At 38.2% G+C, this 27447-nt stretch overlaps 2 protein-coding genes across 5 annotated transcripts in view; one reads left to right on the forward strand and one right to left on the reverse strand.

Annotated features, from left to right (window-relative positions):
- Positions 1–448: 448 nt before the first annotated feature.
- On the forward strand, positions 449–2263 carry LOC112854415 (uncharacterized). Its single transcript, XM_025917864.2, is given in 3 exon segments — positions 449–662; positions 1019–1216; positions 1219–2263. Coding segments are annotated over 3 exon segments (1194 nt in total). The 3' UTR covers positions 2001–2263.
- Positions 2264–11599: 9336 nt separating this feature from the next.
- IPMK (inositol polyphosphate multikinase) overlaps positions 11600–27447 on the reverse strand; it is a 68020-nt gene continuing 52172 nt past the window's right edge. For all 4 annotated transcript variants that reach the window (XM_086679742.1, XM_086679739.1, XM_086679741.1 and 1 more), the window contains 2 exons: positions 19095–19176; positions 11600–17385 (listed from right to left, as the gene is read on the reverse strand). In XM_086679742.1, the coding sequence (XP_086535868.1) occupies positions 16763–17385; positions 19095–19176 (705 nt within the window). In that variant the 3' untranslated portion in view covers positions 11600–16762. The remainder of the gene's footprint in view (positions 17386–19094; positions 19177–27447) is intronic.

Raw genomic sequence — 27447 nt, forward strand, 5'->3', positions numbered from 1 at the left:
TTCCACCCCCCTCCCGCTGCCCTACCCCTTTGTCCGGGGTCACCCCTGCAAGGTGATATCCAACCCTTTATGACTTACGTACCCTTCTCCACTAGTGACCTTTATAATTGGAAGCTTCCAAACCCCTCGTTCTCAGAGAAACCCCAAATATTAATTTCTCTTCTTCAAACTATATTTGTGACCCATCAGCCAACCTGGGATGACTGCCAGCAGCTCTTGCACGTTCTCTTCACCACTGAGGAGCGAGATAAGATCCGTCATGAGGCCCAGAAATTAGCGATGGGGCCAAACGGGCAACCCACCGAGGATCCTGCTGTGCTGGAGGAAGTTTTTCCTTCCTCGCATCCTGAGAATTGGGACCAACACTCCTCACGGTAGGCGATCATTAACCCTATTTCGCCAGACTCTACTGGGAGGTCTCCTAGCGGCCGCCCGCCGGCCCACAAACATGTCTAAGGTAACAGAAGTAATTCAGGGAGCTGAGGAAAGCCCCTCAGCCTTGTTAGAAAGGCTCATGGAGGCGTACCGCACCTTTATCCCTATTGACCCTGAGGCACCTGAAAACAGAAGGGCATTAAATCTGGCTTTTGTCTCACAGGCAGCCCCAGACATTCGGAAAAAGTTACAAAAATTAGATGGGTTTAAAGGAAAAATTTATCTGAGTTAGTTGAAATAGCCCCCAAAATTTTCAACAATAGGGATTCTCAGGGAAAAAAAAGACAAAAAAATTAAGCAGGGTGGTGGCAGCCGTCCTGGATGCCCGTGAGGGAAGAGGACCCAGAACTCCCAAAGAATTCTGGTCTAGACAAAAGAAAAAAGATAAACAAAGGGTTAAAGTGTCACTAGGAAAAAAATCAGTGTGCATATTGCAAACAAGAGGGACACTGGAAAAATGATTGTCCCAATTTAGCCCAACGCAAAACTCGGCCACCCCAGGTATCTGTGAGGGGAGTCAATTTCGCCTGACGAGGCCACGGCTCGGTGGCCCCTTCTGAGCCATTGGTTACTGTTAATATAGGGGGCCAACCTAAGACCTTCTTGGTGGACACTGGGGCAACATTTTCAGTTCTAAAACAAGATCCGGGCCCCACCAGGCAAGGGGTAACCCTGGTGCAAGGAGGAACTGGGTCCCAGACTTGTAAATGGACCACTAACCGACAAGTAGATTTAGGCTGTAAAACTATTACACATTCTTTCCTAATCATGCCTGAATGCCCCTACCGTGGATTACTAGAGACCTACTGTATAAACTAACAGCTTCTTTGAAATTCACTGAAGGGGGTATGCATATTAAAGTCGGCCAGGATGGCCCAACAACAGTAATGGTGACTGTGCCACTTGGGGAAGAGGGCCTGCTCACTCCAGTGCCTAATGAAAATGTCCATGCAGTCGATCCCCTCCTTAAAAGCCTCCAGGCAGATTTTCCCCAGGTGTGGGCTGAAACCTATCCACCTGGGCTGGCAATTCATCAAGCTCCCATAATAGTGGAACTTAAGGCATCCGCACTTCTGGTAAGAGTAAAACAATATCCCATGTCCCGGGAGGCTAGGCGGGGAATCGCTATTCACATCAAGCGTTTGCACGACTCTGGCATTTTGATCCTATGCAAGTCGCCATGGAATACTCCGCTCCTTCCTGTCCGGAAGCCTAACTCATCTGATTTCTGGCCAGTTCAAGACCTAAAAGCAGTAAACGCCAGGGTAATGGACATTCATCCCACTGTACCCAACCCTTATACTCTCCTTAGTTTTCTTCCCCCTTCTCAGGTGTATTATACAGTTCTGGACTTAAAAGATGCCTTCTTTGCCATCCCGCTGGCCCCACAAAGCCAGCCACTATTTGCATTTGAATGGACTGATCCTGAAGAGAGAAAAGCCGGACAGCTCACCTGGACACGACTCCCCCAAAGATTTAAAAATTCTCGTACTCTTTTTAATGAAGCCCTGCACCAAGATTTAGAGACATTTCGGATCTCCAACCCACAGGTAACTCTACTGTAATATGTTGATGATATCTTGTTGGCAGCCCCTTCTCATCTGAAATGCCTGAGTGCCACCAAAGAACTCTTGATTCTTCTACAAAAACTGGAGTACCGAGTGTCAGCCAGAAAAGCACAGATGTGTCATACTGCAGTGACCTATTTAGGTTACAACCTTAAAGAAGGTAAGCGTTATCTTGGTGAACAAAGAATCGGCCTATACTCGATATTCCTCAGCCTAGAACTCGCAAACAAGTCCGCAAGTTCTTTCGGGCAACAAGCTACTGCAGACTGTAGATACCTGGTTTTGCTGAACTGGAGGCCCCTTTATATGCCACTCTCAAAGGATCTCCAGAGTCCTTCACGTGGGGGGGAAACTCAAACTAAAGCCTTACGAGATGCTCTCATAACCCCACCAGCCTTGGCTTTGCCAGATCCCACCAAGCCATTCCATTTGTTTGTAGCCGAAAAAGGGGGGATAGCCAAGGGAGTTCTGACTCAGCGCCTAAGACCTTGGCACTGACCGGTGGCTTATTTATCCAAACGGTTGGGTCCAGTTGCTTCCGATGGCCCCCATGCATTTGACAAATTGCCGCCACCGTGCTTCTAGTTAAAGATGCAGACAAACTAACCTTGGGGCAAGCATTGTCTGTCACGGGGCCCCATGAAGTGAAAGCTTTACTGCAGGCTCCCCCAGAGCGATGGCTGTCAAATGCTCAGATTATTCAATATCAAGCATTGCTACTCGACCAGTACGTTTTTGTGCCCCCACAACCTTAAACCCAGCCACTTTGCTGCCCGAAGGACAGAATCCCCCTCTGCACTCTTGCCCAGAAACCTTGGCAACGATCTCGTCCCTCCGCTCTGATCTTACAGACGTTCCTTTACATGACCCTGATAGTATGTTTTCAGATGGCAGTAGTTTTGTGTTTCAAGGGCAAAGGTATGCCGGTGCTGCGGTGACGACAGACCGTGAAGTTTTATGGCAACAGACCCTTCCCCCAGGAACTTCAGCCCAATGCGCAAAGCTCATCGCACTAACAAAAGCCCTAAAACTCAGAAGAAACAAGTCAGTTAACATTTATACGGACAGCCGCTATGCTTTTGCAACCGCGCATGTACACGGATACATTTATCAAGAGCGCGGTCTCCTCACAGCAGAAGGCAAGGCCATCAAAAATAAAGCTGAAATTTTAGATCTTCTAGCAGCCATCTGGGAACCTGCGAGGCTGGCAATCATTCACTGCCCAGGACATCAGAAAGGCGACTCCCTACAGGCAATCGAAAAACGCCTGGCTGATGCAGCAGCCCGAGAAAGCTGCCCCAACTAAAAGTAAAAGTGCCTTGGAGCTCCCGATCTTGACAGAGCCCCTGCTTCCACTGGAGCCCAATTACACTCCTAAAGATTTGGAGTGGATTTCCAGAAAAGGGGGAACTAAGATGCCGGGACAAAAGTGGTTTCAAGATCCTGAAGGTAAGATACTCTTACCGGCAGCACTCGGGAGGCACATGGTGGGTCAGCTCCACCAAGGGACTCATCTGGGAAAAACGAGGATGGCGGAATTAGTGCGGAGAAAGTTCAGGGTGCAAAGGGCTGGGAAAAGAGACTAAAGAGATGGTTGAAAGGTGTGTAAATTGTGCCCAAGTAAATCAGGGTGCAAATAGGAAGATTTCAGAAGCTAAAAGAGATAGAGGAATTGAGCCAGGCCGCTTTGGGGAAGTAGATTTTACTGAGATTAAACCAGGGAAATACAGATATAAATGCTTGCTTGTTCTTGTAGACACCTTCTCCAGGTGGGTGGAGGCGTTCCCCACTAAATCAGAAATGGCTCAGGCAACAGTTAAGAAATTATTAAATGAAATAATTCCTAGATTCGGGCTGCCTCTGAGCATAGGATCAGACAATGGCCCGGCCTTCACAGCGCAGGTGTCCCAGGGTCTAGCCCAGGCATTGGGAATAGATTGGAAATTATATTGTGCATATAGACCCCGGAGCTCGGGTCAAGTAAAAAGGATGAATCGGACCCTAAAAGAGACCTTAACCAAATTGTCCCTTGAGACAGGCGAAAATTGGGTTGATGTCTTGCCTTTTGTCCTTTTGCGAGCGCGTTGTACTCCATTTGTCAAGGGATTTTCCCTTTATGAAATTTTATTTGGCAGACCTCCACCTATCCTGCCGAGGCTAGGAGACAACGTAATGGAACAGCTGGAACGGGACCATTTGCTGGCTTCGCTCATGGCCCTGCAACATGTACAGAAGGAAATAACCAGGGCCTTGAGAGAAGCCTTCACTCATCCTCCTGTTCTTCCCCACCCCTTTCAACCAGGAGACTTAGTCTGGGTCAAAAGGCATGAGCCTAAAACCCTGGAACCGTGCTGGAAAGGACCACACACCGTGATTCTGACTACGCACACGGCCGTCAAGGTAGATGGTGTCCGAACCTGGATTCATCACTCTCAGGTTAAGAAAAACTGTGTGAAGGCGGGAACAACCCAGACTGATACAGAACCAGATAACAAACAGCAACGGAAGTTTCAAAGGCACCCAGAAGATCCTTTAAAGCTAAGACTGATGCGGGCATAATTTTTTGGGTTTGTATGGTGTTAAGTGTGGGGGACTGTATGAAATTGCATCCCCTATCTTTTTGGCCATACCAATGGGAACTCAGGGACACTGTCATGAGGAAGGTGATAACATCTAATACCTCTTCCACTGTGCCTTGTTTTTTTGTTTGTTTGTTTGTTTGTTTGATTTATGCGACTTGGTGGGGGACTCATGGGGGACTTTAGTTACTAATTATAAACAGCCAACAGGCTTTGCTCCTCCGGTCCCCGAAAACCCCTATATGGTTACCTATGGATGTGACACAGGGATCAAGAACAAAAATTGGCTAACATACCAGGGTAAAAAGGGCAGCACCAGTCCTCATTCCACCCCTAGTGGGACTGGGAATTGCAGGATCCACAGCTATTGGAACTGCTGGACTCATTGTGGGGGACCAAAATTTCAAAACTGTAAGCAAGTAGACCGAGACCTAGGCTACTTGGAAACTTCAATTTCTCGGCTAGAACACCAAGTAGACTCTTTAGCCGAGGTTGTATTACAAAACAGAAGAGGGCTTGATTTACTCTTCATGAAGGAAGGGGGCCTCTGCATGGCCCTCGGAGAAACGTGCTGTTTTTATGCGAACAATTCCGGAGTAATCCAAGACACTCTCAGTTTGGTCAGGGATAATCTTAGGACCAGGGAACGTGCCAGGGAGGCCAGCAATAATTGGTATCAGAGTTTATTCTCTTGGTCCCCCTGGCTCACATCACTGCTTACAGCCATAGCTGGGCCACTGCTGTTGTTACTTCTCGGGTTAACTATTGGCCCGTACCTTATCAGTTGGTTAGTACAATATGTCAAGAAGAGAGTGAAATAAAAATTATGATGATCAGGTCCAATTATATCCCCTTAGTTCCTAATGATGAATCAAGGGATTGATTCACTGACAAGAAAAGGGGGAAATGTAAGGGTTAAATTGTAGTGTAGGGCTAATGCTTAGCTTGAAAAATAACAGCTTTGTGTTGACACTGAAGGTTAAGAGATAACAGCCTTGCTTTTCTCTGGTAAACTACGCCTCATACCCTTGTAAATTAGGCTTCACCAATTAAGGAAACAAAAGTTCAAAGAGCGCCAGGGGCAGGGTCAAGGAGATCCACTGGTTGCAACTTAGAGGCAGAAAGTCTAAACACCTCATTAGACAACTGTTTCTAACTCATCTGGAACCTGTTTCTTTGTTCTGTTCCCAGGTGATGATAAAACGATCTGATCGGTTATAAAAATTCTGTACCCCGGCTGTTCGGGGCCGCACTCTTGTCAAGAGTGTTAGTCCCGATCGGTCGGCCTTGCCTCTCATTGTAATAAACTTTGTTTTGACTGTCACTGGTGCCCGTAGCATTCTGTTTCAGGAGTCGTGTGGATGCAACAGTGTATTTTGGGAATTTGACTATATGTTCAATGATGCTTAACTTTTATTGAATTTAATGGGAATTACCTCTGCTTCTTGGATCTTAATCTGTGTCTTTCCCCAAATTAGATAGTTTTTCAGCTAATATGCTCAAATAAAACCTCTGCTTCTTTTTCTTTCTCTTCATCTTCTGGGACTCCTGTTATATGAATGTTATTCCTCTTATATAAGTCGCTGAGTTCCCTAAATCTACTATTGTGATCCATTACCTTTGTTTCCCTCTTCTTTTCAGCTTTATTATTTTCCACAATTTTATCTTCTGTATCACTAATTCGTTCCTCTACTTTATCCTCACTGTTATGCACTTGAGTGCATTTCAGTATAGCATTTTTAATTTCAGTCTGACTAGATTTTAGCTCTTTTATGTCTGCAGTAAGGGATTCTCTAGTGTCCTGTATGCTTTTTCAACCCTTATAATTTTTGTTTTAAATCCTCAGATATTTTGTTTTAAATTATATCTGTATTGATTAAATCCTGACCATTACTTCTTGTTCTTTTTGGGGGAGTGAATTCCTCCATCATGTCATTTTGGAGGGAAAAAATAATAGAAATTTAAACTTAAAAAATAAAGGAAACTAGACACTAAATGTGTTTGGGTCTGCTTGTTAAGCTTGATAGGAAAAATAAAAAGAGATAGAAAATTAAAAACTTAAATAAAAGTTGTTCTTTCTGTATCCAAGGGAGGGCAGGGGAACCAATAAACAACAACAACAACAACAGAAAACAAAGGAAACAAGATTCTGTTTCCCCTAGAGCTGAAGTTTTGCAGCACTCTATGATCAGTAAACTGCATGGGAGGTGTTTGTGCTGGTTTTCTGGGGTTGGGGCCTGTTGCTCTGATCCTTAGGTGGATTTGCTCTAGTGGAGATGGGCCTGGAGGGCTCAGAGCTCAGGGGGGTGGGACTTGGTGTAAGAAAGCTGTTTAGCTCACTGAGGTTGATCAGTGCAGAGGGACTAAGGGTTAAAATGGCTTAGCTCCACTCTCTGGTCTCTGGAGGGGGAAATTCAAGTGTTAACAGATGTGCAGTCACCCCACCCCCCCATCTGACCTCTGCCTTCACCCTGTCTGTGTCTGAGCTGACTGCCAGGCAGCACAGCCCTCCTGGAGTTTATCTCAGGCATGGCTATGTTTCAAAACCCCACACTTCAGGGACCCCCACAGTATGGCCCCACTGATTCTCTAGAGGAGGATGTCACTGTGCGGTGGCCAGTGTGGACTTGTCACAGAAAATAGGTACACAACCCACAGTGGCAGTGGATCAGAGTTTGTGGTAAATTGCAATACACAGGCTACACCACGGTTTGCTGCCCTTAGTCATTAGTAGGGCAATTCAATGGCACCCATAGGGTCTTTTGCCCATGAAGAGGCCATATCACCTCTACAAAATGCACTCCAACCAGGGCAACTGCTTCTCCCCGAGGAACCCACGAGATCCTCAGACTGTGCTACCCATTCCTGAGGCTCTCCCCTCCTTCCTTGTTGGAGCACTTCCAGGCACTGACCTCCCAAACTTCAGACTTTGCACTCCACTGTTTATAAAAAACTGGTGGTATTGAAACCCTCTCCTTTTTCCCATTAATGGTTTCAGGGAACAATTTTCTTGTGCAGTTCCCTGCATGAGTTTTCACTCTTTTTCCTTCACTTTTTTAAAAAAAATTTTTAACGTTTATTTGAGACAGAGACAGAGCATGAACAGGGGAGGGTCAGAGAGAGGGAGACACCAAATCTGAAACAGGCTCCAGGCTCTGAGCTGTCAGCACAGAGCCCGACGCGGGGCTCGGACTCATGGACCAGGAGATCATGACCTGAGCCAATGTTGGACGCTTAACTGACTGAACCACCCAGGTGCCCCTTTCCTGCACTCTAACTACTTGCTTGTGATCAGGGATCCTTCCCCACCAAGCACCCATGTCTCTTTTCTCCCACAAATCAACTCTCTGTATAGTTCCTACCCTCCACAGGTCATTTTTTTCTGTTATAAATGTACAGCTTTGTTCTCTAAGACTTCCAATCGATTTCTTGGGAGTCAGAATGATTTGATATTTATCTAGCTGTTCGGGGGAAGGGGCAAGTCTAGGGCCTCCCTATTCTTCTGACTCTTAACATCTCTTGTGGAGATGTTATTATTTTTTTTAATGTTTATTTCTGAGAGAGACAGAGTGCGAGCAAGGAAGGTGGAGAGAGAGAGAGAGAGGGAGACACAGAATCTGAAGCAGGCTTCAGGCTCTGAGCTGTCTGCTTCCAGACAGACCTGAGGCCTGACAGTCCTTTTCAGCAATAGGAGTTCCTACAGAGATCCTCACTTGCCCTGCTCCTCCCTAGCTCCCTGCAATAAAATTGAGCCACTTTTGTTGGAAAAATAAAAATAAAAACAGAACAAAAAGTACCAGTTCAATTAAAAAAAATAGTTTTATCACCAACTAGGGAACTGTATCTATAATATGCAATAGAAAGTACATGTCTTGGGGCGCCTGGGTGGCGCAGTCGGTTAAGCGTCCGACTTCAGCCAGGTCACGATCTCGCTGTCCGTGAGTTCGAGCCCCGCATCGGGCTCTGGGCTGATGGCTCGGAGCCTGGAGCCTGTTTCCGATTCTGTGTCTCCCTCTCTCTCTGCCCCTCCCCCGTTCATGATCTGTCTCTCTCTGTCCCAAAAATAAATAAACGTTGAAAAAAAAATGTTTAAAAAAAAAAAAGAAAGTACATGTCTTTTGCATAATTTTTGTCATAGAAACATAACAATTCATATATACACTTGAAAGAAAACTGACATTTAAGTCATCTCTAAGTAAGTCCATTAAGACAAGACTGTTTAGGATACTATTGTTTAGGATACTATACACACACTACACAGCGTCATATTATTCAGCCATAAAAAAGAATGAGTCTTGACATTGCAACATGGATGGAACTAGAGTATTATGCTAAGTGAAATAAGTCAATCAGAGAAAGACAAATACCATATGATTTCACTCATATGTAGAATTTAAGAAACAAATGAACAGAGAGGGAAAAGAGAAGAGAGGAAAACCAAGAAACAGATTTAACTATAGAGAAAAAAATTGATAGTTACTGGAGGGAAGGAAATGAAGGATGGGTTATATGAGTGATGGCTATTAAGGAGTGCACTTGTGATGAGCACCGGGTGTTGTATGTAAGTGATGAATCACTAAATTCTATACCTGAAACTAACATTACACTGTATGTTAACTAAATGGGATTTAAGTAAAAACTTGGGGGGGAAAAGATTGCTTAAGACACCAACCAACCCCCAAATGACAACATAATACTACAAATTTAAGATGGCAACACTGTGAGACTACCCAGAGGGTTCCACCTTGGGAAAGTAATGAGAGGAAACCGGGGTGAAATTTTAAAAGAGGGAAAACAAACGAGATTTTAAAATTTGCATATACTGCTTATCTTGCTGCCCCTATTCTAATCAACACAATTAGTGCCCATATTGTCCACTTAATCTGACATTGCTGCCTGATGAAAACATAGACCATGACAAGCTAAAACTCCATATTTTTGTGCCCTATATGAATTGATCTAAGATTGGAACACATGGTTGATTGCATTGTGTCCTTCTTCCATATCTGCCCAAACTGACTCTGAATTTGGCAGTAGTAGCAAACTTGACTCAAACAAGCTTGAAACTTGTTTGCACATTTCAGCATCTTCTCTTGAACCCCTACCACCAAAAGAAAATACCAGGGCTAGCCTACTGAAAGAATGTGACATGTCATCCCAGCCATCCTAGACTAATTCACAATCCAGCCACCTTCCCATCCCCCAATTCAGCTGACCTGCCAGCTGATTGTAGAAACATAGGTCTAGCCAAGATCAGCAGAATCACCCAACTGACTTGCAAATCCATACAAATGATAAAGGACAGTTGTTAAGCCACTTACATTTTAGGCTGTTATGCAGCAATCATTGCTGACAGAGTGGTCAGGTTAGCCCATTACTATGATTGTTCTGCCTCTGGCATAAGCCAGATGAATTAGTCGACCATAATAGGGAGTGGCAAATGGAAGTTAAGATTCATGAGACCTAAAAGTAATGATATAGTTTCTTTACAAATTCACAAAAATAAGGATATTCTTTGAACTGGATCCAAACCCTATAAGCTATAAATTAAGCCTATTTATCTTAAGCTTACAATCTTCAAAATGTCTGAAATAATACTGTTTACTCTTCCATAGACGTAACAAGTGTCTACGTGATACTTCCACATTCACCATCTCTTTTGTGCTCATCCCAAAGCACTTTGTCAAATTATATTAGCTTAATTAATAACAATTTTAAAGACCTACTTAACTTCTTTTAGAAACAAAGAGATTTGACTCAAAACATTTCAGAGCATCCAAACCAATTGTACCACGATTTCTGCCTTTAGCAGTACAATGTAATTAAGAAGCATGTGCAGACTGTTTTCTTCAATTGGCAATGTAGGCATCATTCACACCCATGAAAAGCTAATGGCACAAATAGAAAAAGATTAGTTTATTATTAGAGAACTATTTAGACGTGTAGGAGGAAAGTTTAGTGGCCTGACATAGCTGATGAACTTTTCTTCCAATTGAGAATGGTCAGTTTTAACTTGAGCCATTGCTGGCTGCATTTTCTCACATTTCTTTTCTCAGCACTCTCTCTTGCCTTTCAAACAGCTGTATTGCTTGCATCACAGTGATCCAAGTTCTACTGAACACTCTATGACTAAAGAACTTTTTGAAAAATCTTGCTACTAAAGAGTGTTCCATGACCCAGGAACATCACAGACCCCATCCAGTTCTGCTGAATCCAAATCTGCATTTTTAATGAAATCCTCAAGTGATTATTTTCACTTTTATTTTATTACTATTATTTTCACTTATTTCATTTCAGCTTTTAGTTTTTTTTTTTTTAATTTTTTTTTTTCAACGTTTATTTATTTTTGGGACAGAGAGAGACAGAGCATGAACGGGGGAGGAGCAGAGAGAGAGGGAGACACAGAATCGGAAACAGGCTCCAGGCTCTGAGCCATCAGCCTAGAGCCTGATGCGGGGCTCGAACTCACCAGCTGTGAGATAGATCATGACCTGAGCCGAAGTTGGACGCTTAACCGACTGCGCCACCCAGGCGCCCCTTTTATTTAGTTCTTAACATTTTTAAATTTTTGATAGAGACAGAGCACAAGTGGGGGAGGGGCAGAGAGAGAAGGAGGCACAGAATCTGAAACAGGCTCCTGGCTCCGGGCTGTCAGCACAGAGCCTGACACGGGGCTCGAACTCACCAGCTGTGAGATAGATCATGACCTGAGCCGAAGATGGACGCTTAACCGACTGAGCCACTCAAGCGTCCCTATTTAGTTATACTTAGCTATAACTAGGAGGCTATGGCGGTGGGATTCCCTGTTATTCTCAGTAGTTAGCAGCTAATCTTAAACTACTTCCATAGTATTGCTTCTTCTCACAGTTCACAGTAGCAGGCATAAAAGAGGAATGCCATACAGTCTTCTGGAGCCATGACTCACAATTGCAATGAAGCTACAAATCACTCTTCCTCTTGCATTTTATCAGACCTGACTTCTCTTTCACAGCCCTGCTGGATATTGATAAGAATCAATTATAGTTCCAAAAATATTTTATTCCATATTTACATTTTTTTCTACCAGACAGTATATATCTTAAGAACATGTTCTGAAATCTCTTATGCAGCTTTTCAAAATCTCCAAAGGTAAATATAGTGCCTAGTACAGGATAGGTATTTGATAGTACCCTCTCTTTTTGATTAACGAATGAACATAACTAGGTCACTGACTAAGTAACTGATTTGTGAAACTTCAAATACAAGCAAAACTATCTTACCTACTTCTAAAGTTTTATAATTCTAGTATATTTTTTTTCACAGCCAAGTCAACTGGTGTCTCTTATAGTCCACTTCTCCTATAAGGTTGGTTCTAAAGATTTTAGTACATCTGATAGGAAAATAAATATTCAAGCAAAAAGTTTACATACTTTTTCATTTGCAATGAGTATGCTTTTTTCTGTTAACATCTTGTCTTAATCAGTTTTGAATCCCTAATGATTTCTGCAGTTTCTGATACATAACATGCACTCAAATATTTGTTGAGTGAGTAAATTATTTTTAAACTACCATGAGTTTGTTAGCATATTATAATTAATGAAGAAAAGCTCCAATGCAAAACATTTTAATAGGTTGTCAAATATACAGTTATTAGAATTATCTAAGTATCACTTATAAAAATCGGTATATCACATTAGATGACTCTATGAAATAAAAACACAAATCACACATTGACAATACCCCTGCAGTCCAAGAATACTCCCATCAATAATACAAATTACAAACACATTAAAAAGAGAGACATTGTTTAGACATTTAAACCAAAGTAACTTTGACTACACTAAATACATTCACTCATCAAGTACAATAAATTTAGCATAGTCACTAATACAATTTTAGGTGCAATTTCACATGCTTTCATAAATCTTCCAGTACAGCTCCCTACAGTAAAGTGTCTTTGTGCACGCCAATTTCATTTATATGCAGGTGCATTCCACATCCTACTTGAAACTATTTCACTTCATAATTAAGCTTAATATATGCTGTAAGTGAACACCAGGCCAAACTTTAACCCCATGATGACAAAGTTTAACAATTAAAAAAAAAAAATTCTTCAAAGTACATTCTAATTTATTTAATCACATGAACACTATTTCCTCTCATTAGACACTATCAACATTAAGTAACAAGAATTTAAACATCAAAAAGCCAGAGATTCCAATCTTCCTAAAATATTAACAAGTAGTTTAAGTAATAATACAAGCATTCTGTAAATCAAAAAGTAATTTCATATTCATTGCCAAATTTAAAATACCAGTGATTTGAAGATGAAATTGAGGCCTAAAATATTTTTAAATAAATTGTAAAACACAATTTTAAAAATGTGCAGTAAGTTGCTTGTGAATACGTAATGGAATATTTTTCACAGTAACGCTATTTTAAAACACTACTCTAAATGGACGGCCTAAAAATAAACGTACCTTTACTGGCAAGAAAAGTGAAAAGAAAAATTAAGGCCTTTGTATGCTATCTATAATTGCTACCTGAACCCAAAAGTCAAATAGAGGTTATAATGATGCAACATATTATTTTTAACCTTTCTAACATATTGTCAGTTGCTTTAGCTCAGCTTAATAATTATCTTTACACAAATTCAAATGCTAGTGAACTTTATCATTAAATGCATATTTCTCTGTATCTCTATTTTAATTAAGTCCCCAACCCCACCCCATCTAGACAGAATGCTGAAAATGTTTAGGGCTTTGTCTGATTGGTTCACAACTGTATATTCAGGGGCTAAAAATGCTTGGCACATGGTAGAAATCCAGTAAATATTTTTGAATGAATTAAGAAGCCTGGCTTCCATTGGCAACACTACTTGTCTTTCCAAAGCATCGATAGATAATTGCTACCTCTTTACATGATAAAATTGACACTTTTTTTTTTTAAAGAAACTGATGCCTAGGCTATAAAAATATTACAGGATGTAGTGGAAGGATAACTGAGGCTACAAACATATCAAATCAAGGTTAAAGGCACAGGATAAGGAAGATTATTACAAAGCATTGTAAACAATTTTAAGAGCAAATCAAGTTTTAAAGTATCAAATGCCTAACTGCTAAAAGAGTACTAAAATGATGACAATGTTTTAAAAATAGTGGACAAAATTTCTGTAATTTCACAAATAAAACAGTTACATACCATCTTCTTTCATCCCATATCTTCTCAGTATTCCCAATCCTAGAAACAAATGTTTTCAGTTGCATGAAATATGAAAATTACAACTGAAATATCTCTGAAAATTAATTCCTTTTTCTTAAGTTATATTATTATAAATTTAATATATAGACTTTACAGAGATAATATGAAGAACATCATTTTGGAAATCATAAAATAGTAAGTTATACTCAATCAAAATCATAAAAAAAGTCCTTATTCAGTTGAATACAATCTAAAGCTCCACAATAGCAAATTGTAGTGTAAAGAGGCATAGTAAGTACGATCTTTCCAGACACATAAAACAAAGAATAATGAATACTGAGTTGAAAATACAAGTTCCACGTTAGAGCCATTTAATATACACATTTTCACAACTGTTTCTTGAAAAACTATTTAGATAAAATATTTAGCATTTATCATCAATTTTTAATTTACTTGAATTTATGCAACTTCCATCCATATTAAAATATTAGTGTAAATACTTTATTATAAAACTATTACACAATTTAAATTTTTATTAGAGAAATGTATTATTCACTATCCACCATTTCTTAAAGTCCTTTTCATGAGTGCATTCCATAAGAAATACACTAAAATCATTATTTATATTTCCTAGGGGGAATAAACTATGGTAATCCTATTAACCCAAACTATATCCTTATTATGCTTATTTATTAAACACGTACATGTTTAAACATGCTTGGTGAATAGTGATCATTCTTCCCCACAGTGGTAAATTTCAGCATAATGTTAAATGACTGGGCTAGATAGTAAAATATTCACATGTAGATTACATAAACAGAGACTTATTCTGTGACATGTAAGCTTACTTATAAAATAACATAAAATGGGCACTGGGTAACAGTGATAAAAAATGTAAACAAACAGAATTAAATGTTAATCTCTTCCCTGAAAAATAAAAGACAAAAGCGCTTCCTGTTTTATTTAAAAAAAAAATATGGTCTATTGTATCAAAAAGGTAAGACATTGATTTTTACAAAACTATATTTCTACATATGGATAAAGAAAATCTAGAACAGTTGATTCACACTTTATTGAGCTAAAATGTGCAAAAAATCTGGTAATATTTAAATTTATTAAATTCATTGTACATAGCCTGATACCATCCCATTCAAAACAACCCTCTTGTTAAGACTCAAAATTGTTAATTATCTGAGCTTCAGACTTATGAACCCCTGTCCAAATAACAACAACAACAACAAAAGTCTATGTTGTGGGAGAAAAAAAATTAAAATAAAAAATTTTTGACTATTAGGACTTGAAATTCATCCCCACAAAGAAAAGCTACAGCCAATACCTATTTAGGCAGTAGAGAAAAATATGCAGTCTCTATAGAAAATACTTATTCTGACTCTAAATAAAAAATTAAAACCAAATTTTGCTGTAACAAAATGTATATGAATTTTAAAGTTATTCAGGTTTACTAGAGTTACTAAGCATAGAATTCATAGAGCATTTGGTACTTCTGTTTGTGCTCAGATATTTGTGAAAAACACAGACTGGGAAGGTGAAATAAACACAAAATTGTGATACTTTACACTAAAAAAAACAAAGACATTAAGATTTAAAAGTTTAATTTGTAATTCTAGGGGAAAAAGAGGGGAGAAAGTTCAACAGCTCACAAATATAAAACATCTTCCAAGAATACAGCAAAACTGTTAACTGCTTAGATGTGTTAGTGAATCAAAGTGCAAGTAATGCTTTCATAAATATCTAACATATTTGCAAATTTAATTTCAAAGTTTTAAATGTTTTCAATAACAAATAACTACTTATTTTTTAAAGGGTAGTAAATGTGAAACTCAGATGATACAGATAATAATTTTTCCACTCATTACAATTTAAATTGTTATTTCTATCTGGAATAGGATATAAAACTGTTTTGAGTAAGAGTGAAATAGAAGCATGGATTTAGATATGCACCAAACTTATAGAGGTGCACTAATTACCCGTGGTACTTTTGATACAATACTGGGTGGTGTCCTTCACTGCTTATTAGAATTCTAAGAAACACTTTTTAGCAATATATACTACTGTTTGACTAAATGGAGACATATAAATACATGCATTTTAAAAGAGAAAATTCTCAAAAGGTCTTTAAAGGAAAAGTAAGACAATCATCTACCTTTTGAAAAGGTAGGAAAAGGTATTATATGGTTTATAACATTTTTCACAATATAGTAAATACTTTTTCTAATTTTTGCATCAATTTAAGAGTTTAAAAGAAAATATTTTGTTCCTTGCAAATGCCCTTTTTCTTCTCCTAACCCTGGCAAGAATAATTATTAGTGAACTTAATTCCAAGAAATTTGTTGTTGTTGTTGTTCGCTTCAATTATCTTTATATAATATTTTGAAATATGCAAATAACTGGAAATTAAAGAGAAAATCTGCTTTTGGAATGCAATAATTCTAAATCACTTTACTAAGAAGCACCTTTTGATATGCTGGTCTGAACTTTTAATATAAAACCTAAACAGTACTTAACTTTCTGAAGTAGAATTTTCTCCAGTTTTAATAACTTCATTCATAGCAATGCTAAGGACATCAACCTGTGCTTTCTAGATTTTTTAAAGTGTTCTAATAAATTAATGAGTTTAGATATGGCTCATTGTCAAGGTTGGGTGGGCAGAAATTTCATGACAAATTGGCTACAGAAAGCTAAATAAACTCTTAATGACTGAATAACGGTTTGCATTTTGCTTGAGCCAAATAGATGTTTAAGCCATGTACCACCACATTCCCTGCTTAACATTCCTAAGTTTTTTATTCTTCATAGTTTTCTAATGAACAGATAGTTTTCCTGAGTAAGATTATAAAAAAGATAACCCTTCTACCAAAAGTATAAAGACAAAATGTAGACTCACAATATAAATTTTTTACATAGCTTTACAAGTATAGAGATATTGACTGCTGCTTTTGTTATGATTGCCCCATCCTTAAAAAGACCACAGCAAAGGTTTCAATTGTCTAAAATACTTTGCAGTACAGTAATTAAATGCTTCAGCCCATAAACATATCCCTCATCTACTGTGTTGCTAGGGAACACATGAGCAAAATCTATCATTCGCACTTCTGCTTCTGAAATCTCCTGGCAACCAGTGGGAAGATGGCAGAAAACTTTTTCCAGTTGGGAAAGTACATTTCCATTTAAACGTTCCTGTGACATGCTTTTCCACCCATTGTCTTGCTCTGTATTTTCAGCTTTCAATGAAGTATGACTGTGATGCTTTTTTGAACACATTTTTCTGTGACAAGCATACATCTTGGACAAGCTTTTGCCTACTGAAACATCTATTTTTCCATTCTCTGTGGAATTTAACACATGAAAGTTATTATTGTACTCCAGTACATCTGTGTCTGACAGTTGTCCTTTGGACAAAAACTTTTCTACCAAAGTTCTGTCATTTGATTTTGTAGTAGTTGGCCGAGATGAGCCTTCATAAACAAACAGTAATGAACTTGCATAAAAGTTAAGCTGCTTCTGATTTTCAAACCATTGCAGAATATTCTGAATCTTCTGAATGCTGGCAGCAACAGCATCTTTTCTTACGCAGAATCCATTATGAAAAAACCTGGAGACCCCTATAAAAAGGAAAATATTAGGATTATAATGAAATTATAAACTAGTTATCACTTGGGAAGTAAACTCATCTTAGATACAATTCTTCAAATTTCTCCCCCATTACCCCTTACAATAAACTGAACTGGCAAAATTCTAGTCAGACATAGAAACTTGGACCTCAATTTCATTTCTAGTGAAGATTCTCTTACTAGAAAAAAATGACACTTATGTAAAGTGAAATATACTATTTAGATTAAAAAAATCATTACACACAGACTGGTAGTTTAATTCTCTCTATATATGTTCTCTTAAGGAATGTGATTCCAAGATCTGCTTCATTTGCTAGTGTGAGAGATTTTTTAGTAAGATTTCTTATTTGTTAGAATCACAGTCAGGAGCTAATCTAAAACCTAGAGTCAAATCATAACCACTTGTAATGGTGTCAACAGCCCATTACCAAATACCAAATCATACTATAATACTGTTTTCTGATCTTAATAATGTTGATTAAATCAGTCTTCACAAAAGTTACGCTCGCTTTGGGTATCAACAATACTTCAGGTTGAATATGTTATTCAAAACGGAGACTTTTACATGTTTTAACCTATCAGATTATTAGGCCTCTTTTAAAATTATTTATGTGTATTTAAGTATTTGAGAATTTCTAGGTCGGTGCAATTTGATTTGTTTTTAAATAGCTTGTTCCCCCTACTTTGGAAGAGAAATTGCTAAAAAGTATATTCACATCAGCCTGTAAAATATTTTAATAAAGAGCCAATCTGAATATTATCTGGCTATTGGTTAAGTAAACTGAGGCAAAATACTGTTAAGATCACAGTATGTACATTTTCTATACATACAATGAAAATTTTTCTTCAAACTATTTACATTAACACATAAGCTCCTTCCTATCTTAGGCAGAGCTAAGAATAAACTTCTAATAGAATATTATTTCCAGAAATCTATTAAGATATCATTGCTTTTGTAATACTTTGGCTATAAATATTTTAGAGGCATGTTAGCAGATTTTATTTAAAAACTTCTGGGGCGCCTGAGTGGCGCAGTCGGTTAAGCGTCCGACTTCAGCCAGGTCACGATCTCGCGGTCCGTGAGTTCGAGCCCCGCGTCAGGCTCTGGGCTGATGGCTCAGAGCCTGGAGCCTGTTGCCGATTCTGTGTCTCCCTCTCTCTCTGCCCCTCCCCCATTCATGCTCTGTCTCTCTCTGTCCCAAAAATAAATAAATGTTGAAAAAAAAAAAAAACACTTCTAATGCTATTTATTATGTAGTTCTAGAAGCTTATAATACACAGCTCAACTATACATGGGAGATTTTGATAAAAATGCATTACATATGACAATACACATTTTAAAGTCTCTTATGTAAGAAGTAGTTTTAATATACTATACTCTACGTATTTGGATTTTAAAGACAACCTCTAGTTCTAAGACTTGGGCTATATGGCTGGTTCACAGATGTTCATTTTTAAAAATATATTATTAAATAAGAAATGAACTACAATGTAAAAGAAGGCATTCATGGATCCAGGATTTTGGTGTAATACAAACCAGAAATTATGATTAGTACAACTGTGTAAATTTAAGGTTCTTTTATTTTTTTTAAGTTTATTTATTGCAGAATGAATCATTATACCAAAGAAGAAATAAAATTGAAACTACTTTAGAATTATTTTGATAACTGTACATTGAAATATGGTTTTTCAACCCTTACCATCCTTTAGAGTTTCTTTCGTTAAGCTTCTTCCGTAGTGCTGGTTTTGTGTCTCATAGCTGTCAGAATGAATTTGGTAAACCTGTGACAAAAAGCACTGAATATTAAAAACTAATAGCCCTTGACCATGTGGTGTTTATCCAGCAAAGCAAGGATAATTAAAGATGGGAAAATCTACTCATATTTCATTCTAATGGATTTAAGAAGAAAAAAGTCATTATCATCATGTCAGTGGTTGCTAAAAAGGCATTTAACAGATTTATATCTTTTATTGATGAAAATTCTTTAAAAGGACAAATGAATATTTCCAATATGAAAGAATCATATTGGTGGATCTGTATCAATCCACCAAAAGTTAGCATCAAGTTTGAAAAGGAAATTAAGGGGGGGGGGGTGCCTGGGTGGCTGAGTTGGTTGAGCATCTGATTTCAGCTCAGGTTGTGATCTCATGGTTCGTTGAGTTTGAGCCCCGCATCGGGCTCTGTGCTGATGGCTCAGAGCCTGGAGCCTGCTTTGGATTCTGTGTCTCTCTCTCTGTTCCTCACCCGTTCATACTCTCTCTCTCTCTCTCAAAAATAAACATTAAAAAAAATTTTTTTTAAGGAAATTAAGGAAGCAACCATCCTAAAATACAAGAAGCTTTTAGAAAAAGCATTCTACCACAATGTCTTTTATCATCATTACTATCTAATATTGTTCTTGGAATTTCTACCAAATAGAAACGGACAAGACAAAGGGGTAAAACAATTTGGAAAGGAGATAAAAAATATTACTTTTTGTAGATAATGGTTGTATACTGGGAAATCAACTGAAAAATACAAACAATAAAAAATTCAAATGGTGAGTTCAAATTGGTAAATAGAAAATAAGTTTCCATATATATAAATAACCAGTTAGAAAATATAATGGAAGATCCCACTTACAAATGCAAAAACAAAGCATAAACTAAGTGTAAGTCTATATAAAGACACCTTTAAAACATTCCTAAGACATACACACACATACCCATGTTCTCAAAGACGAAATTCAACAACGATTTGGGGTGTCTGGGTGGCTCAGTCAGTTGAACGTGTGACTCTTGATTTTGGCTTAGGTCATGATCCCAGGTTCATGGGATCAAGCCCTGAATCAGGCTCCGTGCTGAGCATGAAGCCTGTTAAGATGCTCTCTCTCTCTCTCTCTCTCTCTCTCTCTCTCTCTCTGCTCTTCTTCCCTGCTCACTCTCTCTCTCTCAAAAATAAAATTAAAATAAAAAATAAATTTAAAAAAGATATCAATTCTACTTAATCAACAACTAAAATGAGATTATAACAAAACAATTTCTTAAATATAAGCTAAATCTGAAGTTCACATTAAAAAGAACAAGAATAGGGGCACCTGGGTGGCTCAGTCGGTTAAACGTCTGACTCGATTTCAGCTCAGGTCACGATCTCACAGTTTGTGGGACTGAGCCCCACATCAGACTCTACACTAAGCATGGAGACTGCTTGGGATTTTCACTCTTCCTCCCTCTCTTTGCCCCTTCCCTGGTTGTGCTCTCTCTCTCAAAATATATTAAAAAAAAGAAGAGGCAGGAAAAATCTAAGTAAGAATAATGAGGGAATAACCTTGCCACCCTACCAGATACTAAAACATATTTATATTTTTTCCAACTTTATTGAGGAATAAATGACAAATTATATATATACATACACACACACACACACACACACACACACACACACCACACACATATATATGCTGTACATTAAATCCTCAGAACTTATTCATCCTATAGCTAAAAGTTTGTACCCTCTGACCTGTATCTCCCCACTTCCCCTCTTCCCTAAACCTGTAAGAACCACAATTCTAATGTTTCCATTAAATCGGCCTTTTATGGGGCGCCTGGGTGGCGCAGTCGGTTAAGCGTCCGACTTCAACCAGGTCACGATCTCACGGTCCGTGAGTTCGAGCCCCGCGTCGGGCTCTGGGCTGATGGCTCAGAGCCTGGAGCCTGTTTCCGATTCTGTGTCTCCCTCTCTCTCTGCCCCTCGCCCGTTCATGCTGTCTCTCTCTGTCCCCAAAAAAATAAATAAACGTTGAAAAAAAAAAATTTAAATCGGCCTTTTATTTTTAATTTACACATTTAAGTGGTACCATACGGCATTTGTCTTTCTTTGGTTTACTCCACTTAGCAAAATGCCTTTAGGTTCATTCATACTGTTGCACAGCAGGATTCCTTCTTTCTTGTGGCTAAATAATATTCCATTGTGTGTGTGTGTGTGTGTGTGTGTGTGTGTGTGTGTGTATACATACACCACATCTTCTTTATCCATTCAATTAGGTGACACTTAGGTGGTTTCCATATCTTGGCTATAGCTAATAATGCAGTAAACATGGGAGTGCAGATATCTCCAAGATAGTGATTTCATTAAAACATATTTTTAGAATCAAATACATGAGAAGTTAGTATGTGATAAGTTTGTATTTTAAATCAGTAGGAAATGGGGGCGCCTGGGTGGCGCAGTCGGTTAAGCGTCCGACTTCAGCCAGGTCACGATCTCGCGGTCCGTGAGTTCGAGCCCCGCGTCAGGCTCTGGGCTGATGGCTCGGAGCCTGGAGCCTGTTTCCGATTCTGTGTCTCCCTCTCTCTCTGCCCCTCCCCCGTTCGTGCTCTGTCTCTCTCTGTCCCAAAAATAAATAAAAACGTTGAAAAAAAAATTAAAAAAAAAAATCAGTAGGAAATGGATTATTTATTAAATGGTGTTAGTATGATTAAGTACTGATCAAAAAAAAAACTGTATTTATACCTTATACCAGGATAAATTCCAAATACATCAAATATCAAAATACACAAAAGGAAATGATAAAAGTGTCCCCCAAAGATGGAAGAATCCTTGAATAACTGATAACTAGAGAAGGTATTTCCAACAAAAACTCAGAATTTCCCTTCATAACAGTATGTCTTAAAAAATGTTCACAGTGTTTTTGCCATGCAGAAATCAAAAGGCAAAAAGACACAGAAAAGGTTTGAAGATTACATAATGAGCAAAGGGCATGATTACTCAGGGGAAAATGAACAAAGGGTGTGAATACTTCACATAAATCAAACAGCTGTCACACATATCAGGAGCACAGCCCTTCCCCAAATCGTAAAAAAAAAAAAAAAAAAAAAAAGTGTCCTCAGACTTTGCCAAATGTCTCCCTGGAGCAAAACTGCCCTTCGTTCAAAACCACTGCTCTGTATGAGGCAGATTGCCAATATCTACTAACATCACAAATTCATAGAAGCCTAGCAATTCCCCTCCGGGAACTTATCCCTCATATAAGTATGCTAGCACATTGGTGGAATGAGGTAGGTCTCTGTTTAATCATTTATTTATTTATTATTCTTTAAAGTTTTTAAAATTTCATTTTAACCCAAGTTAATTAACATACAGCATAACAATGGTTTCAAGACTAGAATTTAGTGATTCACCACTTACATATAACACCCAGTGCTCATCCCAGCAAGTACCCTCCTCCTTAATGTCCATCACCCATTAGCCCATCTCCCTACCCAATACCCCTCCAGCAACCTTCAGTTTGTTCTCTGTATTGAAGAATCTCTTATAATTTGCCTCCCTCTCTGTTTTTATCTATTTTTCCTTCCTTTCCACTATGCTCATATTTTGTTTCTTAAATTCCACATATGAGTAAAGTCATATATCTGTGTTTCTCTGACTTATTTTCCTTAGCATAATACCCTCTAGTTCCATCCACCTTGTTACAAATGGCAAGATTTCATTCTTTTTCATCACCGAGTAGTATTTCATTGTGTATGTATGTATATATATGTATATGGATATGCCACATTTTCTTTATCCATTCATCAGTCAATGGACATTTGGGCTCTTTCCATAACTTGGCTATTGTTGATAGTGTTGCTATGAACATTTGGGTGTATGTGCCACTTTGAATCACCATTTTTGTATCCTTTGGATAAATTCTTAGTAGTGTAATTGCTGGGTCATAGGGTAGCTCTATTTTTAATTTTTTGAGGAACTTCCATACTGTTCTCCAGAGTGGCTGCACCAGTTTGCATTCACACCAACAGTGCAAAAGGGTTCCCGTCTCTCCACATCCTCGCCAGCATCTGATGTTTCCTGAGTTGTTAATTTTAGCCATTCTGACAGGTTGAGGTGGAATTTCACTGTAGTTTTGATTTGTATTTCCCTGATGATGAGTGATGTTGAGCATCTTTTCATATGTCTGTTAGCCATCTGGCTGTCTTCTTTGGAAAAGTGTCTATTCATGTCTTCTGCCCATTTCTTCACTGGATTATCTGTTTTTTGGCTGTTGAGTTTGGTAAATTCTTTATAGATTTGGCATACTAATCCTTTATCCGATATATCATTGGCAAATATCTTTTCCCATTCTGTATAATGCCTTTTAGTTTTGTTATTTCCTCCGTTTACTCATTTGAAACATTATTTGTAATAGCAAATGACTGAAAACAACAGATTCATGAGAGGGAGCTGGTTAAATCTTGGTACAATAATAGTGTGCACTGTGGACAGATCTCTGTGATATGTAAACTGGGAAAAAAAGCAAGATATAGAACAGTGTTCAAAGTAGGTTTTGTGATAAAAGAACACACATGTACAGTATTTGTGTATGTTAAAAATCTCCCTGAAAGGATACACTGGGGAAAAAGTATAATATAGTATGCTGTGTGGAAAGTTACTTCTCACTGCATATGTTTCAATACTTTATTATGTTTATTATGTTTTTCATTAAAGAGAGCATGAGTGGGGGAGGAGCAAAGAGAGAGAGAGAGGGAGAGAACAGAGCATCTCAAGCAGGCTCCACGCTATCAGCACAGAGCCTGATGTGGGGCTCAATCTCACAAAGTGAGATCATGTCCTGAGCTAAAATCAAAAGTAGGTGCTTATCTGATTAAGCCACCCAGGTGCCCCTATTTCTATACTTTTTGGAGTCTGAACCATACAACTATGTACTTTCTCAAATTTTAAATAAGTATTTTTAAAGAAGGAATAAGATTATACTGATTTAGAAACTGATATTTTAAAACTTTTAGTCTGTTATAGCTAATTACCATCTACCTCAAATGCTACAATTCACTGAAAAAGTTTAATTACAACCATGTGCTTAAACACATATTGCCTATTAAAGAAACAGTTTATCTTGAGCAAAGTGTTACTATAAATGGAAGAAGACACTTTTATAAACATCAAAAATTACATGTGACTACAGAAAAAATCATTTTTATAAGAACAGTTCAGTATACTCAAAATGTGTTAACAAAAAAAACCACTCATGATCTCTATACACATCAATAATTTTTAAAAAGGATTCTCAAAATAATAGAGATGTTAGCTAACCTAATGCTTAAAGTAATCATACTGCAATATATAAAGGTATTAAATCATGTTGTACACCTTAAAATTACACAATGTTATACATTAAAACCTTGGTTTGTGAGCATAATTCATTGCAGAAACATGCTTGTAATCCAAAACACTTGTAAATCAGAGCGAATTTAGAAATAATGGAAACTCAGATTTTGTTCCACAACCCAAAAATGTTCATAGAAAAATGATTATAATACTACAACATAATACAAAATAATAAAGAAAATACAAAATATAAAGAAAAATAAACAAGTTAACCTGCACTTACCTTTGAAAACCTTCGTGGCTGGTGTGAGGGAGACGAGAGAGGGTTATTGTGTAGGACTTTTACTCTCACTAACGGAATCACTGCCATCTATTGGCTCAATGGAATCTTTTTCTTTTCGTGCAACTTTAAAAAGGAAACTAACCAATGACACTTGCTGTTGCCTCCTTTTGAAGATTTTGCAGAAATGTGACAGTGCATTGTTGTTAAACAGATTCATCACTCTCACGCTTACAGCCTCATTCGGGTGGTGCTTTTCTACAAAATTTTGCATTGTTTCCCACATTTTACAGATCTCCCTTAACCTTATGTGAAGTGAGGGATTCCACCGTTTTCTCCTCCTCCTGTGCAGACAAGATGCAGATGTAAACTTCTTATAAACTCTTGCAGTTTCAGCCACTCACTCACATACCTCATTCCTACTTCTCAATGATTTCCTTTTTTTTTTTTTTTTTTAATTTTTTTTTTCAACGTTTATTTATTTTTGGGACAGAGAGAAACAGAGCATGAGCGGGGGAGGGGCAGAGAGAGAGGGAGACACAGAATCGGAAACAGGCTCCAGGCTCTGAGCCATCAGCCCAGAGCCCGACGCGGGGCTTGAACTCCCGGACCGCGAGATCGTGACTTGGCTGAAGTCGGATGCTTAACCAACTGCGCCACCCAGGTGCCCCAATGATTTCCTTCTTAACTTCCATCGTAATGCTCTCCTTCTCACTGCCTTTCTTTTCAACCTTTTTCTGCATGGGGGCCACTGTATATGCTCGCACAGGTGTTGACTAAGTACAATATTAATAAACTCTTGTCGTATACTGTATTTAATGTAACTGGCAATAAAACAGCAGAGGAAAGGGTTGATATCTGCAGGCAGCCTGACCTAGAATGAAGTAAAGCATTCCTAAGCTTACTGTTACATGGGAAAGCAAAGGACTGTCCATAGGTGCTTTCAAGTGACAAAAAATACACTAGCACCAGATGTGGGCACCTTCCAACATTCTGAAAAATCACTGGTTTCTGCCAAACACTGTGGCCTGAGACTGAGCATCCGAGCATGGGAGATGATCACCCATGATCCCACAGTGAGAGAGAGAGAGAGCGAGAGCGATTGCCTCAGTTGTGATGTGACGTTTGGCATCACATACTACTCATATTGCAAGACATCGCTCGTTTATGTTAAAACTTAGAAATGTTCACTCGTCTTGTGGAACACTCGCAGAACAAGTTATGCAAATACAAGGTTTTACTGTATATAAACTGTACTGCAATAAAAAGGATGAAAATGAGTAAATTAATCTGAGTAAATTAAATACAAAAATATGAGAATTTTCAAATACATAGTTATGTAAACCACAAGTTAGGAAATGTACCCAAGAAATGGGATTTTAAAAATAAAAACTATCACCATTCTACTAAATCAGGGGTGTATTATCTCATCTAAATTAAATTTCACATATGAGAATCTAAATTTCACATACAGACTAAAACTAAGTTGTTTCTGTGGAACTCCTTTACTGATATTCTCTCTTCTATATATTTCTACTTTACTACCTAAAGCTAGAATGGGAAGAGATATGAGAACTTCTCCATCGCTACCACTGACCAGTCTTGGTCAGTAGCAAAGATCATTGTAAATCAAAATGTACACCTTAAAAACATCTAAAAATGTAGCGCGCGCGCACACACACACACACACACACACACACACACACACTTTAATGGAAAGGAAATCTGTGAGACATGAGTAGGGCAGAATAACAAGCAAAGGCTGAGGTGGTTGGCTGGCTCTGTCAGTGGAGCACATGATTGCCTTTTTTTTCCCCTTATGATTTAAATCCAAGTTAGGTAACATATAGTGTAATAATGATTTCAGGAATATAATTTAGTAATTCATCACTTACATAACACACCCTGTGCTCATCCCAACATGTGACTTGACTCTTGATCTCAGAGTCCTGAGTTCAAGGCCCACGTTGGGCATGGGCGCACTTGAATTGCTCATTTTATGTGAACTTATGTCAGGAGCAAACAAATTCAAATATCTTTAGCAAAACACCTTTCCTAGTTAATCAATTCATGGAAAAAGATATTTGAAGAGTTACTATCATTCAGTATTATAAAGAAAAAAAAGATATACAGAGTCTTGATTTTTAGACAATATGATCAATAAAGATTAAAAAAGAAGTATCTTTTCCCCAAATAAAGAGGAATCAGTGACTAGGAAAAGGTACCTCTCTCAAAAAAAGCATTTCTTTCTAAAAACTTTAAGCTGTTGCCAACAATACACTGGAACAACTGAAAATTAAATCATTTAAATATTTTTAAATATTTATTTATTTTTAAAATTATTATTGTTTAATTTGCATCCAACTCAGTTACCATATAGTGCAATGATTTCAGGAATAGATTCTAGTGATTCATCACCTACATATAACACCGAGTGCTCATCCCAACAAGTGTCCTCCTTAATGCCCCTTGCCCATTTAGTGTATACCCCCATCCAAAACCCCTTCAGCAACCCTCAGTTTGTTCTCTCTTATGTTTTGTCCCTTCCCTGTTTTTATATTATTTTTGCTTCCCTTTCCTAATATTCATCTGTTTTATATCTTAAATTCTACATATAACTTAAGTCACATATTTGTCTTTCTTTAATTTCACTTAGCATAATACACTCTAGTTGCATCCACATTGCTGCAAATGG

This window comes from Puma concolor, chromosome D2 (assembly GCF_028749965.1).
Source record: "Puma concolor isolate L17-30 chromosome D2, mPumCon1.1.hap2, whole genome shotgun sequence".
Lineage (NCBI taxonomy): Eukaryota > Metazoa > Chordata > Mammalia > Carnivora > Felidae > Puma > Puma concolor.